This window comes from Homalodisca vitripennis, chromosome 2 (assembly GCF_021130785.1).
Source record: "Homalodisca vitripennis isolate AUS2020 chromosome 2, UT_GWSS_2.1, whole genome shotgun sequence".
NCBI classification, from domain to species: domain Eukaryota; kingdom Metazoa; phylum Arthropoda; class Insecta; order Hemiptera; family Cicadellidae; genus Homalodisca; species Homalodisca vitripennis.
This window is the reverse complement of record NC_060208.1, coordinates 27,510,375-27,529,202: the sequence shown is the minus strand read 5'-3', so window position 1 is coordinate 27,529,202 and position 18,828 is coordinate 27,510,375. Positions and strand designations below refer to the sequence as shown.

The window sequence follows — 18,828 nt, the reverse complement described above, 5'->3', positions numbered from 1 at the left end:
TAACTTATGTTAAGACTCATACAATTGTTTTAAAGCTTTTTCTATGGTTTTCGACAAGGAAAACAATTATACATAATAGTATACAATCATATAAAAAGTTCATGAATTTTAGGAATTAAAAACTGTGCTTAAAAAACAACAACTTATTAGACTTTTATCAATTACAGCTCTTAGGTCCGGTAAATATTTTGTTTTAATTTTAAATAAGAAGTATATGTACTTGTTCTAGTTTTAGCCATCGTGCTGATAAATAATACTTACCGATTCTGTGAATCTGTTAGTCCCCTTAATGGTGTTTGAAATGTTAGAAAATATTGCTTTAAACATGAATATTATATTACCAACGAAATATTGTTACATAACATAACCTAATTAAACTTTCCCTGGTTCAGCTGTGAGAAGAAGGGGGGAGTAGCGAATGACAGTATAAGTTCGAATGTGACAACACAGTCTAACCTAACGGGATGATTTCACCAGCATTCAAAAAAACTATCACGGAGGATCAGGATGGCTATCATTATCTCTGCATAATAATCTTTATATATACTCAAAGGTTTCAATGGGTTGTGTGTTTAGTGGTCTATAGCAATATAATTTACCAAACTCAAAGTATTTTTAATCTATATATTTAAACCTCTGCGTTCCGAGACTCACTGAGAGATCCGAGAATATAATATCCATTAGTAAATTGAAAAGGTAAAAAGGTAAAGAATGTCTTATTTTACCAGGCGAAGTTAGGGCTAAGAAGCCCTCTCCAACACTTAATCTGGGGACCAACGGCTTAAAGGTGACTTCCGAACCACCAAAAATCATCACTCATTTGCTCATTTTGTGATTGGGGAGGACAATCCAAAATGTTCAATTTTGAAGATGGTTAAAACTTTACTATGGCTGGCAGGATATGAGAAGACAGTACGTAGATAATAAAAAAAGTACTCCACGCCACGTGTCGCGTAACAGGCTTCGCGAAGTTTGCATGCGACATTTGCAAATGATCTTTATCGAGATATCTTGCCACATGATATACGTATGTAAAAGCCAAGGCCACTACCTAATTTCTTCACGGGAGCCAACCAGAGGAGCAACCCGTCTTGATTCAATTTCCACACCCCTCAGTTCCTGGGAGTACATCATGGATGTTCTGGACCCTGTCATCGCAGACCATGACTGCCCAGTGGTGATTGAGGTGAACTTGGATGAGGTAAGTGACGACGATACTATTAACTAGCACAAGCAGTACATACATAGTGTAATGATAGTAAAAGATGAATTACTTCCAAGTTTTAAGATCCCGTTGCAGAACATTGACTGGGAATTTGTCTATTATGGCGCCGCTGATGTTCAGGTTGTTTTTGAATACTTCTTAGGGGTCTTTAATAAAACTGTTTTGATGCAATTTTTTCAATAAAACCAGTTAAGCCAAAAACTGTAAACCGACTGTGGGTATTGTAAGACCAAAGGAGTAGTATAACTAGAAGCTGGCTAGAATTGAGAAAATTGTTGTTTTTCTTCATGACAGAAGTAAAATCCCTTGATATAGGTATAAAATATACCCCCTTTACCTGAAGATAAAAAGATATAATCGGTAGAGTGTTGATTCTGCGAAGTACTGATGTACTCCCTACATCATGAGAAATATCATGTAAGATGGCCTGGGATCTGGTCAACTGGACGTGCAAGAACAAACCAGCTATGAAATTGTCAGTAAGTCTGGATGTGTTCAACTCCTTTATACTGGGAGAGGTTGATAGGATGGTCAGATCCCTTCCGTCGTTGCCTGACATCGGTTCGTCTACTGTGGACCACAGAAAGGATTTGTTTAATAATTGTTGTGGAATGGGAGCCTGTCTGTCCTTCGGCCGTTGTTAAAACAATTCAACTTGCCACGATGTATACGGGCTGTCAGTGGTTGCTCTAAAAACGTTACTGAGGTCATTGCAAACCATCTGATCGTGATAATAAATTTTTGTTTGACAAGAGGCATTTTTCTGGATGCCCTGAAATTGGCTCGAACAGTACCAATCTACAAGAGAGGTAACCCTGATAATATTGGATAAAAATAGGACAATCTCAATATTACCAGTGTTGTCCAAAGTTTTTGAGTCGATAATGAAAAAAACAACTCGTTAATTGACCTGCAATGGGCACTTTACAGATGCACATCATGGTTTCCGGGAAGTCAGATCAACTGTTACTGCTGTCAAACGCTTGTTGGATTCTTTTGAAGTTGGTGACTCGGTGGCCTTTATACTGACTAATCTAACAAAGGCTTTTGACTGTATCTTGCATGCGCTCCTATTAAACAAAGTAGGCAAATGTGGAATCAGTGGCAGGGTACACCTTATGCTTAAGTCCTACCTCCAGAGTAGACTGCAGGTTCTCACAGTGGGAGGAGCAGCATCTCCACATCTACCTGTGAAGCATTGTGTTCCACAAGGCTCAGTATTTACGAGCCATTACTTTTATAATAAATTTTAAATAAATGATCTAGGTCTGAAAGGGGGATGTTCTGCTGTTTGCGGATGACTACATTTTTTTGCAAGGATAAAATACCAGAAGAATCCATCAGCCTTCCGAATGTTATCTTTGATGAGGCAATGGACTGATTTCTTAAAAACAAGCTTTATCTTAATAAAGAACACCCCAACGTATGATATGGAGCCTGAAACGAAATGTAGATATCTTACTCTTGATACAGGGTTGACGTGGAATGGCTACATCAGCAATGTTTGCAACAAGCTGGCGAGAATTACTCTTCAGAAGACTTAGTAACATGGTATCAGAGGCACATTTGATCAAGATCTACCATGCTTTGTATCATATTCACCTGAGATATGGACTGTTGCTCTGGGGTCACGCGGCGGTCTGTGGGTCTGTGCGTCTCCTTCAGAAGATACTCCGTATAATTTCATTCGCTGTTATCGGGATCACTGTGCTTACAATTTTCAGAGACTTGGGATCCAGACTATTTTCGGCCAATAAATTTTTCAGAGCCTTGTTTTTTTAAGAAAGAACTTAGGATTTTTCCAGTCTAGAACGGACACACACTCTTACAATCTCTGTGGTTTAAACAATAGGGACGTACCCTACTGCCGGCTTAGTAAGAAATTCCCAGTGCTGGCACTCAGGATGTTTAACAAACTCCCTGAGGCCGTTCAATGTTAGGAGAAAAATGTATTTGAAGTCCAAATTAAATTATGGTTACTCTTCATATCATTCTACTCTATTGATGAGTTATGTTGCTGTTCAGGTGGTTGAATGGACTCAAATCTCGTGTAGTACCGCCATCTTGCCTATAGTTTTATTTTAAACAGTATTTATTAATTCTAAGTCCAATTACGCAGTGTACCCAGCTAGTCTGGTCAAAGACGCAGTATTTAAGTAAGATATTTATCAAACATTTTTATGCTGACTAAATCTTTAACAGCACTACTCTCGGGCTTTTTAGACTTGGAGCAGCAACAGTTGACCCAGTCACCCTAGCTCCAATTCTTAATGCTTCGGAGGACAAGTAGAAGTTTATTTTTCTAGAGTTTTTATTGCAATGAACTAGGTTCGTTTAGTAATGGCTTAATAATGAGAAGATTAATAGTTTTTTTTCATATACGAATTTCTAGTAAAACTTGCTCAATGATTGTTATCTAATTTCTACAAACGTATGAGTTTGCACCTCTCAAGAACATGAATTGTAGCAGAGAATTTTGTTCAATAATATGAATTCCACACTGCATACTATATGAATGGTTTAAATTTGTAAGTGATAGCGCACATACACATTTTTTATTTTTATTACACATATATAAGTTTTTAGAATTATAATACACAAGTTAGCTCTACAAATGTCGGTAAGAAATATTAATAAATTATTGGTTAATCAAAAACCAAATGTTCACTTTGCAGCCGTTATTGCCATGTGTTCCAAATTTACCTCCACGTCGAATGATCGTCTTAACCGACACACGGTGATCTGTTTCATTTCGTGTTGGGTGTCACTTTGGTTATGTGTTAGCTTGAGTAAAGGACTAGAAATATCATTTGGCATATATTAGATTTAAAATCATTCTAGAATGAAGGGCTTATTTTTGTTATTTTTAATTGCGCTACCTGCTGTCTTATTGATATTTGACAATGGTAAGTTATCTAAATAAAATAGCCTAATTCCTTAGCCTAGAATCCACCATTCAAATATGACATATGACTGATGCTGTTTAGCTTAGTTCATAATAATCTATGTAAAGATGAATATACATCCAATTCACAATATTGAAATTCTGTACTTTTATTGAGGAATTTACTGCACATGGATATAAATCATGAGGAAAGTAAAGGGTGATGAACCCTAGTTTCTGGAGTTCTAATTTATGTTAGTTGTAAGTTTTAATTTTCCAGATGTTTTTCTATGCTTTGATATAGCCTGCTTATTCATGTATATTATGGGTGAAGCGAATAAAACGTAGCACTTGGTAGGACTAAGGTCTTAAAAGCAACAGCTAAGATTTGTGCGATTTTAAAATGGGCTCCTTGAATGTGACTGTGGAGTTTAGCTCCAGTTCACTCTCCTCTTAGTGGAGCGTCTAAATCTGATACTGCCTTGACTTAACCCCTGTAACCTAGAGTCATGTTTTGTTTGAAAGTCTGTGATGAAAAAGCTCAAAGTGAACTCTTTACATTGTTTCGACATCAGAGACACAGAGACTACAAAATATATTGCAATCTCGGCAAAGCTTCAAGAAGAAAACAAAAGTCAATTATCAAATATGAAAGTGTTAAACACCACAGGAAGTGGCTTATTATATATTTTTTTCTACTAATACAATATTTTACGTCTACTTGTAAGTTCAGTAACTTTTTAATAATTATTTTGGTAATTCTAAGCAATATATGGGTCAACTCGAATTTTTCTCATATTACAATATAATGTTCCAATAGTCAATTAGAAAAGGAAATGACTAGAATTTCTTGCCGGAAAGCAATTATAGGGAGCAGGCAACCGCCAGACGGTCATATATTGCTTAGAGTTACCTATTAGTGATCAGGGGCACTGACGTGATCTGGGCTTCAAATTTGGAACTACTCGAGTTAATTTTTTTTTCTAAAAGAGCAAGCAGCGCAAAGCGCTGCACAGCGGTCAGGCATCGTGCGTGATCCTTTTTTTATTAAAAATTGCTGATAAATTGTTATTACATATTACAATATAATGTAGGTAATGTATGTAAAACAATTTTAAACACATAATTACATGCTGGAAAGCAAAGTAAAACCAATATAATCCGCCTAATACAAAATCTCTTTAAAAATCTGGTAAAGGAATCTGTGTCATTCCTTTGGCCTGAATTAATTCAGTAATATACCCAGATCACGCACAATGCTTGATCTTGATCAATGCTTGCCCGCTGCTTGCTCTTTTAGAAAAAAAAATTAACTCGAGTAGTTCCAAATTAAAAGCCCAGATCACGTCAGTGCCCCTGATCACTAATAGTAATTCTCGCGGGTTTGCCCGCTCCCTATAACTGCTTTCCAGCAAGAAATTCTAGTCATTTCCTTTTCTAATTGACTATTGGGGGGCCATTCCACACCAAGTCATCCAGGGGTCGACACCCACCCGTCACAGATTTTAATGAAATTTTGTACACATAATGTAGGCATTTAGATAGGATAAAATCCAAAATTTCAGTTGGTTCTGACAAATGGTTCCAGACATATGAATTTTTAAATTTATTAGCTAATTCAGTTCCTGAGACCCATTTTGCCGCCAAGTGAGCGTACACGTATTCTCGTATTTCTATGTGGAATGGACAATTTTTAAGCTACAGGCTTCAAATTTTACTCATATGTTCAAAACTTAATGCAGAATCATAATATACTATTAAAAATGAGATTTGTTATCTACTATCACCATAAAAATAATTCTGAAACACAAATAATTGGATTTTTCTGAAATCGGAACATCAAGTTACAAAAAGTTTTTGTAGCAAAAATCTCTCTCCACCTACCCCTATAAAAGTATATATCACTGGAAAGAGGATAAAATTATCTTTCAAATGGTATAATAATATGAGTGGGGTTTTGTGTATTTACCATTTTTTATTACACGTCAAAGTAAAAAATAAAATTTTACTCTATTAAAACACAAAATATAGCCAAATATAAAAATACCTATGAAAAATTGTTTTGAAAGAGGCCATTTTACATAAAAATTAAATATGTTAAATCAAATGTTGTTGCAGAATAAGTCACAGTTAAGTTTTAAAACAATTAAGTCACTTATAATGAGTACACAACTTATATTCAGTACTTACTTGATAATATTTCAACAGGTATGTACATTTTCATGTTAAAAAAAAATAAAAATCATTTATACTGAATTGATTATGTTGGTCCATCAAAACTACATTTTTCTTTCTCACACACACACATTGCACTCTAATTACAAACTGAAAATATTCCACGCTTTGTCTATTTCTTTCCGAGATACAGAATCAATTTTGTACGAACGTCCAAGAGAGGTTGTTTCAGGTGGATTAACAATGCATAACAGATGAGCTGCTGGAACAGGGCACTGATCTTCTTTTTGGGCCAAAAAAAAGTTTTCACTAGGTCCATGAGGGTGCATAAATTTTACATCATAATCTCCTTCAACTTCATTGAAACACTGGATCATTCCTATCCACCAATTATTTTCATAGACACATGCTACAAAAGAATGAATATTAGGCTCTAGAGTTGGCAAAGTGTTCTTGAATATGTTTTTTGTTTTAAAACAGACATCAGTGTCTGAGCTTAGTTCGCTTCGCTGTAATTACTTCATTAGTTGCTGGCTGAAAGAAGTGAAAACTTCTTGTTCCCTTAATAGTTTCACAACATTCAAAACTGGTTTCAAGAGACTTTCTTTTGTTTTCAATATCGTTCTCTTTCAAAAAGAAAAAACTAATTTTCGAGAACTGATTTGCACAAAATGAGTACATTCTCTTCAGCATTTATGATTTGGTCTGAATCTCTGGCACTTTTGTAAGTTTTTCTTTGTTACAGTCCTCTTAACTGTTCCTCCGATCCCATCACAAACCGTTTTTTTCCGTGACTTGTTGCATGGAATGACCAACTTGCTTCTAGCCCAAAATCTTCTTTATGGTAACACAAATTTACCATTGACTTGTAATTTTTTATATTGGGCACTGCAACCATCTGTTAGGTATTCCAATTTTGGTTACGTTAGGAAAGTTGGACTTAATGTACTCAACGTTTTTTTCTTGAACGGAATAGACGAATGGTACATCATGTTTCAAATCATCGGAAATAAAACACAAAGAGGATTCTTTTGTTGTTTCACCCTCGCTTCTTGAGTAAACAACAACAGGATGAATTGAACAACTTAAATGACTCCAATGATAGGATTGCACTTCATTTTGTAGGACAAAATTGTAATTTTCAGCGAAGTCCATTAGGACTAAGGCTACATCATATTGTAAATTCTCCTTCCTTTCCCTCATATAGGTGTTTTTGTGATTTAGTTATGAAAGAATGTGGAATGAGTGATTCAATTTTTATCAATTACAAAGCCAATAAACTCTTGGCGTGGAAGAAGCATTGTCTGCAGCTTCATGTGACCATCACTTATCCACTGTGAGAATTTGATTTCTTCCTCATCATCAAAATCTTCTAAAATATCCTCCAAGTATTGTCTTAATGGCTCGTTTGTTTTTGGACATTCAACACAACGTTTCAGCACACAATTTCTGGACTGTCTGTTGCAGACTAATTTTTTTTTCCATCATAATATGTATGGCTTCTTTATCATGCTGATTTATGGCATTAGCCAAAAGCTCGACATTTTGATGGTATAGGCATACACAAACGCAATGCGTGCCCGGAGAACCAGCCAGTACACACCATTTTGGCCTCAGAGAGCAAAATTTTGAAAATCTTATTTTTAAATTTGGATGTTTTTCTTTGAATGCAATAAACAGTTCTTCTAAATTACATAAAAGTAGTCTTTTTGCATGTAGGTATTTTTTTGTACACTAACTCTGTCTTTCGCTCCTGGAAACATATAAGAAAATTCATCATCTTCATAGAACTGTTTTACTGCTTCAATTGTCTCTTCAGGTAGTTTTCTACCTTCTTTTGGTTCTGGCATCGCCAAAAATGCCCTTTTCATTACAAACAGCCCTAGCTTTTCGTACTAAGTATTCTGAAACATTCAGTTTTTTCAGCTACTTTTCTGCGGGACCATGACTTAGGAGCAATTGTTAGTAATTGTATTTTTTCCCCTTCTGGTTATATTGGTCCTCAGCTTTTGCTTAATAGCATCCATTAAATAATCAAGATCTTCAGATTTTTTTCTTTTCCTCATCATGAAATTTTTCTTCGCCATCACTCGAAGACTCATTTAAAGAATCATCATTTACTTGTAGGACAAAAGAATATTTTCTTCTTGACTTGTAATTTTGCCTGCTTTAAACTTTTTCCTGGCATATTTTTTTTTTTGAATGAGTAGATAAGGACTGGAGTTTCAGAGGGTGTCACATCTAAACCTAACAGAGACTCATTTAGAACTTCTTTTTCCACTACTCTTTTGGCAGTCGTAAGATCTTTGCCAATATCTTCATCACTCTCATGAAATGCAGTTCATCATAATTTAAACCTTTGTTTTCTACATTCAATAACTTTCTACAATTACTGCACAAAAGCTTTCCTGAGACTAAAATTATATCTTTATGTTCTCTTAACATCTTTCGCCTTTTCTAAGGTAATTAACTCTTAAATCTTTTTTCTTTGTCAAAGGTACAGCATGTTTTTTGAAAAGGGTCACAACATGATTTTGGCTTTTTTCAAAATATTTCAAAAATAACAAAAATGATGAGAACAAATTGTGTCCATTTTTCACGATACTGATTATTTGTCCGCCAACTCAATGTTTCTACTTCTTCACTTGAAAGCTTTTGAAAAATTAAATGTACACTTTTATCTTTTTGTCAGAGTAAAGTTTTCACAAGAAGAGTCTGAAAGTTTACCTACTGTACAAATTAAAATTTGGTCTCACTTGACTTGGTCCAGCAATTTCTTCCATGATAAAAATAAACACTTCACAATTAATTACATATTTATAAATAAATAAATTAATTCATTCATTTAAAATAGACAATTCACAAAATGTAGTACACAGCACCAATGTTAACTGAACCACAGATCCTCACATACTGACAATATTTTGCAGTGTGACTTACTGAGTCATGTTGAGACTTGTGTGTTTCATGTCTCCACAAGAGGTAAGTTTCTTTCATGTTGAGACTTGAATGAATGTTTCATGTCTCCACAAGAGTAATTTCAAACACTGGTTGAAACTGGTCTAGATGTCACCCATTGTGGTTTGTGTTTATAAAATATTAGTAATTAGCATATAATGTAATATTGATGTTTGACCTTTAATAGTTAATAAAGTGTTGTTTTTTTTTTTATTCAGAAATGTTAAACTTTTAAATGTTGTATAAAATATTATTTTAATGCTTGTAAAGTTATAATTAGCCATGTTTTAGGTAAAAAGTAATTGTAGGCCAATTTAGTTAGGCCAATAATTATTTGTGGTAAAATAATACTTTAATTCATTGACTTACTAAATTTTTTAAAAGAAACTTAATTTTCTTTTTTTATTTATACACACTTAAAAACTTAGAACACAATATTTTTATTTCACCTTCATATATTTTCAGATATTTTCAAAACAAATATAATACATTTTTACACCTTAGAATTTATTTTTTCTTTATCACATAAATATTTTGTATACAATCACATTTTAGTGTCTTAAAATTTAATTTTTGACTTTGATATATGATAAAAATGTTAATACTCAAAAACCCCACTCATATTATTATAACCATTTGAAAGATGATTCTATCCTCTTTCCAGTGATATATACTTTTATAAGGGTAGGTGGAGAGAGATTTTTGCTACAACACTTTTTGTAACTTAATGTTCCGATTTCAGAAAAATCAAATTATTTGTGTTTATGAAATTATTTTTTATGGTGATAGAAGATAATAAATCCCATTTAATAGTATTATATGATTCTGCATTAAGTTTTGAACATATGAGTAAAATTTGAAGCCTCTAGCTCCATAATTGTCCATTCTACATGGAAAGACGAGAATACGTGTGTACGCTCACTTGGCGGCAAAATGGGCCTTGGAAACTGAATTAGCATAAAACTTCAAATGGCCGTATCTCTGAAACCCTTTGTTTAGAATAAAGCTACAATTTTGGATTTCTTCTTATTTATATGTATATATTATCTATGTAAACTTTTATTGAAATCAGAGAACCTTGGGTGTCAATTCTACTTTTGGCTGGATGATTTGGCGTGGAATGGCCCTGGAACATTATATTGTAATATGAGAAAAATCAAGGTTGACCCATATATTGCTTAGAATTACCATTATTTTAAACAACCAGAACTGTAAATGCAACTTCATGTTTCAGAACTATACAGTTAAAAGATGTTGACAACTAGTAGCAGGCCCAAAACTTAACTATAATTAATTAATTGTCGCAGAGTGTATAACTTTTAATTTAAATTACATTTTACATTTCTAAGTTTGACTTTAGAAAATAAAAACTCATTTTTCAATGCAATACTTCACCATATGTAGCCTAAACGTTAAATGGTTTATTCTTCAACATTTGATGTTAGTTTAAGAGAAAATAACCATTAAAACCGTTAAAAGAAATGCAGTAGCAGATCAAAAGTTAATACCCATAAATAACTGGATGTACTTCTTAATTTTTTAAATTTTGAAATACAATTACTGTTGCTAATTTAAATTTAAGGCTTCAAAATACTGTGCTTCAATCCTGGTTTACTCAATACTTCAACAAAAAGTGTTGTATAGAGCTTGAAGACTAAAAATAACTTTTAAAAATATTTACCTTCCCGAAGGGTATTTACCCGACCCACATCACTAAGCAAAACATATTTACGTTTCACCGATATTACTCGATGTCACATAGGCCAACGAACAAAGCACAGACAGTTAAAACAACACTCATGTCAGTGGTACAAAGTGAGATTAGGTGTACAGTTGGAAGTGGAACAGTAAACAACCAGACTGCTGCGCAACGAGCTCCTGCTGGTCGCTTAAGGGTTTTTAATTTACTGTCTCACTGCTTGTGGAATGTCTGTTGTGTCAGGAATTTTGAAAGTACACTACAGTTTGTATTCCTTTTGAATAACCGACATTTCGGATTACTACTCAACTGATAATCGGCACTCCACTACATATAGCCTATATTTGCAAAGGCGATAAAATAAATACCTAACTTTGGTGATTTCTTTTTTTGTGATTTTATTGGATAATACACATAACTAATATCCTCAGAACTAATTTATTGGTATTAATATAGATTTGTTGTACTATTTTATTTCTTTAATGTGGATAGCCTATTAGCAAGAATTAATCAAATGGCTTGTTGAAAAAAAATAAGTTTTCAAATATTGCTACAATTCCTAAGGTGGTTTTAGAATTGGTAAATTTAAAACCTTAAAAATCTTATATTATTGTGCAACATAGCTTAGTAAGTAATTGGTATTTATTCAGGTTAGGAACACTTTGATTTTTCGTGCTAAAATTGGTTAGAACTTCTCTTACAGTGTGCACTAATGAAGAAGGGAAACATATTATAAGGTGGGGAAATGTGAAATACAAGGAAGTTATGGCAGAAAATAAGGAAGTGTTGGTTGTTGCCTCTGATATATGCTAGTTGGCTTTCGGGTAAATGAAACAGTCAAGTAGTTAGATTAGGTTAGTTGTTATTAGTTTTCATCAGATTGCTAGTTATCCTCTATCAGAAACCTGACTAGTTTTCCCTCCAGTTTCCTAGTTTTTTTTATGTTTATTATATAAATCAAACTAGTTACAAGAAAATTTGAACCATAATAATAAATAAATGTCCAACTCTTGAAATAATTTAATTCCATTAATTATATAGTAACTTAATCATATATTTCCTTTTGGATTAGATTTGTTGCTACATTCTATTTTTCTTTTTCTCAATGAGTTGTATATTTTAAAGTTACTGTATGCATGTAAATCATTTTGGAGTGAATTATGATATGATGATTACGATTATTCTTATGCTAAGAGGGTGGGCTATATGGTTATAATCAGGTTATTAATAATTTTTTGGTACTTTTTAAAATACTTTCTTTATTAAAATGTTGGCAATAATGACAGCCTGAATAAAAAATATTACATAAGTAGTTTTATATTGTTTTAGTAATGGTCACTAAACCCAACATTTATCAAGTAATTAAATAAGGAACATCTTATGGGTTTTTATGTTTGTGTTAATGATCAACAGTTAAAACAGTTTAAATTTAAACATTACAGTTCAATGGATACAGATAAAAAATATAAAACTAATAAAGTTGTGACAAGGACACAATTTGGTATTTGGTAAAGGAATGATATTGGTAGACTTAATTGAATTGGTACTGACGCTAGTTATATCTGTCAATTGTTTACTTCATTTCAAAAACTGATATAATTAATTTTTGTGGACTTTCTTACTGATGAACTCTTCATGTCAGGGCCGAGGATGTTGGCGGCTGCACAGGACGATGACAGCGATGATGATCTGGCAGACGTAGAAGGAGAGGGTGAGGAGACGGCCATCCTGGAGGAGGGCGGGGAGACTGATGAGAAGAAAGATGACGGAAGAAGTGGCGGCTCACCTGATGCAGCGACAACTATTCTTTTCACAAAACCTGTGCTCACACCTGGCTCTAATCTCGGTAAGAGAATATCCATCTAATTGTGGACTACTTTGGATGACGTTGGTTTGCTATGGTTAACAATAGGAACGATAATTACAATTCTAGGAAAAAGAATGCCTTCTCTGAATATCGTAAATTAAATTTAAATGACAAAAACCACTGGACATTGGCTCTTCCCAGATTTATATTCGAATAACCATGATTGTAACAGATTTTAAAATTTTCTTATGTAATCTCAAAGTCATGCTTTATATAACAGCTAATTTGTAAATGGCAAGGAATGGAATGGCAAGAGGATGTTATCGAGCAATTTATCTTTAATATCTAACCTAACCTAATGCCTCCTCGAGCATCGTTGACTTGTCCGACACTTCTAGAAACCTGTGGACATGATGAACAAATAATAAAGCAACTTCATATTAATATTGATAGTTAGGGGATGATGAGTTCAATCTAATTAATGACTGTCAGGAGCAGTAATATTGTCACCTGACCCATAGTGTTAATATCTGCTTTTGAAAAAACTATTTTTAGAAAGCAATATTGCAGCTCACCTTTCATGTGTCTTTTGCCATTGTGGATTGAAGAATGTTTTTAATCCTACCTTTAATTAGCCTGTAAGATTAATTATTGCTTTGTAAGATTCAATCTTTGCAGCAGAGAAGTTGGAAGAGCTCCTACCCTTTTGCCAAGTATAAAAAGTTAATCACAGGGAATTTAGTTATTCTTTTCCAGTTGGGACGGGGCCAAGAGAGATGAACATGGCTGAATAAAGCTGAAAGACAAGAACTTTAAATTACTTGTCCATGTAGTTTTAATTTTCAAAACAACTTATAAGTTGCCAAAAATAGTTTAAATTATTTCTATAACATTATTTCGATGGACACTAAATGAATCAATCTTTTTTTGTGGAGTATCCAAATTTTCATTTTTAAGGATCTCTCAGTACCAAAAGAGGAAACAGAATTAGACAGATCACTAGAAAAAAAATTAAATTCACTGTCATAGATATTTGATCCAAAAGCTTTGTACCAAATTTTGGTTCTTAGGACTGGATTAAAATAATGATGACAATGGTTTGTATCACGTTGACCTTTTTGGTAATAAAATTGTTGTATACATGCTCAGTTTCTTCATAAAGGACAGCCAGGACATGTCACTGTGTTGAAACACTGAAAAAATTCAGTTCTCTGTATTGAATTGTAATGACTAACAATGTCACATTGCAGAGCTTCCTGGCGGCAACTTGGTTGAGTTTCTGGTTGGTTTCCTCAACAAGGGCAGCCAGGATATGGTGCTGGAGACCTTGGACGCCTCGTTCCGCTACCCAATGGACTTCAACTTTTACATCCAGAATTTCTCCACATTGGCATACGAACGTGCAGTGAAGCCTGGCCATGAGGCGACACTAGCGTATTCATTCATCCCCTCTGAGTCTTTTGCGGGCCGCCCCTTCGGTCTTAGTGTTAACCTTAAGTACAGGGATGCGGTGAGTGGAAAGTTAATTCCTATAGCTATTACGATTGTTTGGAGTGATAAATTCAGTCACATTTATAAATAATAACAATATTTTAACATGTTCTATTAAATATATACATTTTTTTGGGTAGGCCAATACTGGTTCTCCAGTATTAGCTTAAATCTGAGAAATTATAGGAATGAATAGTCTGGGAATTCAGAGAAACCTCATTAAAAGCCAAGGAAATTTATTTACCCATCTCTTTTGAAAGTTGATAATACTAATACATTAAACATAGTTTTAAATTATTATTATTTTAGTAATAATTTATTAGTTAGCTTCATACATCAGATAGTTGTGTACAATTTTTGTGATGGATTGGTAAGGTAAGCCTTAAATGTAATTATAAATACTTTTATCTAATCTGTTTACCAAAAATGCTAAAAACTTCTTATAAAGTTGAGCCATAAAAGTAAGCTGAACAAAGGGGTTTTTGTACACTTAGATCAAATATATTCCTGCAAAAGTTTCATAGCCCTTTGGGGTCTCATTAAAATCGCTTTAACTCTACCCAGATTGTGTTTATTTCCCGTTATTTTAAAGCTTTCAAAAAATATAAATAAAACGTTTGGTATTTTTATTTTCTCTCTCTAGTTTTAACAGGGTGGTCTCTTCTTGAATTGTTTATAGAAGGATCAAAGATTTGTTTGTTATTGGAATTTCTTCCAATTCTTTTTTTTACTAAATACAAATGTTGGGTGCACACTTTTTAAACTTAATTTTGTACCGTTTTTGTATGGGTTGATTTATTTTGATTTTGTGAGAAAAAGTGTATAACAGTTTTTTATGTTTATTTCTATTTCATTTTTTGTTAATTCATCTATGCTTAAGTTTGAATCATTGCATTTTACATAAAGAATTTTTAAACCTAATAGAAAGAATATTTGACTACTTCTCATCCATGGCGAAACAAAGAAATAAAGTAGATACAAAATTGATCATTGTGGAACCCCATATTTATTAGTTCTGTATTGAGATTAGTGCTTGATTAATAGATCATTCAGGAGAAAAAACCTGAAAAATATAGTTTTATGTTTGTAAAGTAATATTTTAACCAAGAAAGAGATGTTCTCCTTATACCTAACATGGACTGTTTGTCATGTTCTCCATGTTCTCCTTATAACTAACATGGACTGTTTGTCAATTAAATGTACTAGCCCTAAATGAAATACTATAAATGCCTTTTGGATAAAAATCTTTTTACTTTTTGAGAACTAATCTCACTTTCTTGCAACACTGCACAGTAATGTTATATTATGTAGGATATTTATTTTAATCTTTCGAACTGCAGGAGCAAAATTTCACCATGAAATTATTTTGTTTCATCCTTTTATGTATTTGACTGATCAAGGTTTTTTTGAAAGAATTGAAAATTATTGGTGTTTAGGAGGATTTTGAATAATTAATAATTTTGCTTGTAAACATCCATGACGAAAGAGATAATTCCATTTATGGTTTTTTTTATTGGATACTTCGGTAGTGATATGAGACTTATCAGATATGATTTATGTGCCAGAGTGGAAACCAGTTCTACGAGGGCGTGTACAACGAGACAGTAAACATTGTGGAGTTAGAAGAGGGGCTGGACGGTGAGACATTCTTCCTCTACCTGTTCCTCGGAGCTTGTGGCGTATTGCTGCTGGTGGCGGGGCAACAGTTCCTGGCGTCGGTGGGCAAGAAGCGAGTGGGAAGCAGCACCACCAAGCGACCCACTGTCGAGACAGGCACCACGAACCCCAACGATGTTGACTACGACTGGCTCCCCAAAGAGACTCTTAAGAATTTCAGTAAGTTCACATCATTTTGCTATTATAATTTTGCCTATTGTAGCTCCCAAGCATTGGAGATCACATGAAAATCCTTCAAAGAACCACAGTTTGAAATTGAAGACAAGTCGATAGAGAACTAGCATAGCCACAACATAAGTTTAGCAGTGATGTCAACTGCAACACACCAAAAACTTAAAACAGAAAAATCTTGTGTATGAAAATAGGCCATTGATTGTAATCTGCTGGGTGGGAGGGTAGCAATTGGCAATAGTTGATCTATTGATAGGCAAGTTACATTTTTTTAATTTGGGAACTATTAGCTTGAAGGAGAGGGAGAATAGATTATTTTTGAGGCAAAACCGTTACAAAAATTGTTGATTTATAATCTTGCAGTCCAATGTGCATTGTTGGAAAGGCAATTTGATTCAAGATACTAGTATTCAAAACAATCATTTAAGGAATATTGGTAGGCCGATGCCCTTTGGTAAAGTGGGTATTAAATTGCCAAGTTCATTATGCCACTTAACCTGCACTAATAAATTCCATTACTGTTAAAAAAGTACAAATTTAATTTCTGTTCTGTTTTTAAAGATAATATAATGGGAAACAATTTAAAACAATAATTTACAGTCAACATTTGTTTTTATTTACAATTAACAAATAGGTTATTTATATTCTTTCTACTTTTGACTATAAGAGAAGTGAAAACATATTTCAAAAGTGCATGCAGGTTAGCTGCTGTTTATTATTCTGTTGCTATTTTGTTTATAAGATCTCCTTTGCCTAAAATCTATCCATAGGCAAAGATCACATCATTGAATGTGATCTTTGTTTCTTATGATATTTTTCCTTTACAATAACATAATGTATGCAGTTATTGGTGTGCCTCATATACCTTATTTTGTTTTTTAGACAAGTCACCTCGATCACCAAAAATCAAACAGAGTCCAAGACAGCGGAAAACTAAGAGATCAGCTGGCTCCGATGACTGAACCTCCCCCTCCCCTTGCCGTGCTGTATCTCAGTTCCCGTTGTGGAATCATCCTACAACCATCGAACTCACATTCATAACTCCTCCATCAACTGTTTTTTTTACTTTGTGTGTTTCGTTACGGACTCAACTAAACTCTTCGATATTCGAAGAATGCTACAATAAAAGACTTGTTTTGTGCTAGGTTTATATTGTTAACATAATTAGTCATTGCTGAGGTTTGTTAAGAAGTTAATGATGTAAGTTTATAGGTGCAATTGTGTAAATTCTCAAATGTTACGGTAATTAAAATTTGCTAGGGAAATTTTCTGTTGAATATCTCTTTAGATTATCATTCTCTATGAGATGTATTATATACGTATAATTTATTTTTCTAATATAGGTTTCTTTTTTGAAATGCTTTTGTCTAGATAATATGAAATGGGTTTACTACAAAAATGTGAAATTAATTTTTAATGTGATCTCCTTATTTATTTTAAATGAATTAAATGATGTACAAATCCTGTGTTATTTCCATGTTTCTACAACCGTTACTTCAGAATTCTTAGGTATTTCTGGTTTACAAACCAATATTTAAAAGGAAAATCGGTATGAAAATGTAACTTTTAAGTTGTTTTGATTGTGATAAACTAATATTGTTATAATGCTGTTACGAGGTATTTTAGTATACAGTCAGATGTGTTTTAATTGAGAATTGTGTGGTTGTGGATTAAAAGATTTTTTATAAGTGATTCTTTTTCTAACCCTTACATATTTTACTTTAGTTAAAAAATTTAAAATGTACAGTATTGACGTAAAGTTCCTGAGGATTAATTTTTACAACAGTATATTATCAAGACTAAGTAGTTGTCAGATTTTAGATCAATATCTGATATCGTGCAGGAGATGTAAAGAAAATCAGCAGAGATCTCAATATATAATTTGTAGACAACGTGACAACCTTTCTGGATACTAATAATTTAAATATAAATTAGTCAGAAATCTTGAACTTTATAGTTTTCTTGAAAGTCTAGGACATTTACCTTGGAAAGATCATCTTGGTACATTCAAATGCATTGCATAACTATTTTTAGTACAAATCTACAAAAAGATAAAATTATACTTTATCCACTCGATATCCATTGTCTGTCCAGAATGGGATATCATATGACAATATACTACTGCATCCAGTAAACATTTACGATGTGCAGATGTTTAATGTTGTTTTAATATCATCTGATTAAACATATTAATGTAATTGATACTCGTAAATAGCATTCCATTAACCCTTATTTGCAGAAATTGTTTCCTTTGAACCCTGAAACTGCTTGTCATTAAAATTTCAATGATAAGCTGTCACTGAAGTTGTAATCTCTTAAAATAAATTTATGACACAATGCGGTAAAACGATTTAAGTACTGATTATGAATTGTTAAATAGTATTTAGTTACCTTTGAAAAGTCAGGGTTGTTCTTTCAAAATGATACGTTAATTATTTTACACGCTTATTAGAAAATGGCTGTTTGATTGTCACATAATGAGGTATGTTATTTTTCTCTTGACTGTCTAATTTCAGTAGGAAGTTATCTTCATATATGGTGTTGGTATTTATCGTTATTATTCTGGTTACAACCCTTTTAAACGTCTTTTTTGAAGACAGAATATATAGCATGACAAGTGTAACATAGATTTCTCTAACATAAGAGAAACTTTTATTATACTAACAATTTGTTTTGTTCTTCACCAATTCGGGTTCTACAGTTTTATGACTGTGTGTAAACTAAAATGGATGACAACAAAG

The 18,828-nt window shown here is 33.2% G+C and overlaps 2 protein-coding genes across 3 annotated transcripts in view; one reads left to right on the top strand and one right to left on the bottom strand.

Moving 5' to 3' along the window:
* LOC124353729 (peptide methionine sulfoxide reductase-like) overlaps positions 1–445 on the bottom strand; it is a 31,368-nt gene extending 30,923 nt beyond the window's left edge. The window contains exon 1 of one of the 2 annotated variants that reach the window (XM_046803707.1): positions 262–445. In XM_046803707.1, coding sequence (XP_046659663.1) covers positions 262–327 — 66 coding nt within the window. In that variant the 5' untranslated portion in view covers positions 328–445. The remainder of the gene's footprint in view (positions 1–261) is intronic. The other variant, XM_046803706.1, reaches the window with a different exon arrangement.
* Positions 446–3,941: 3,496 nt separating this feature from the next.
* On the top strand, positions 3,942–17,775 carry LOC124353728 (translocon-associated protein subunit alpha). The gene is made up of 5 exons (XM_046803705.1): positions 3,942–4,131; positions 12,584–12,787; positions 13,999–14,258; positions 15,805–16,075; positions 16,970–17,775. Exons 1-5 carry the CDS (start codon positions 4,068–4,070, stop codon positions 17,047–17,049), a joined length of 879 nt encoding a protein of 292 aa, XP_046659661.1. The 5' UTR covers positions 3,942–4,067; the 3' UTR covers positions 17,050–17,775.
* Positions 17,776–18,828: the final 1,053 nt, after the last annotated feature.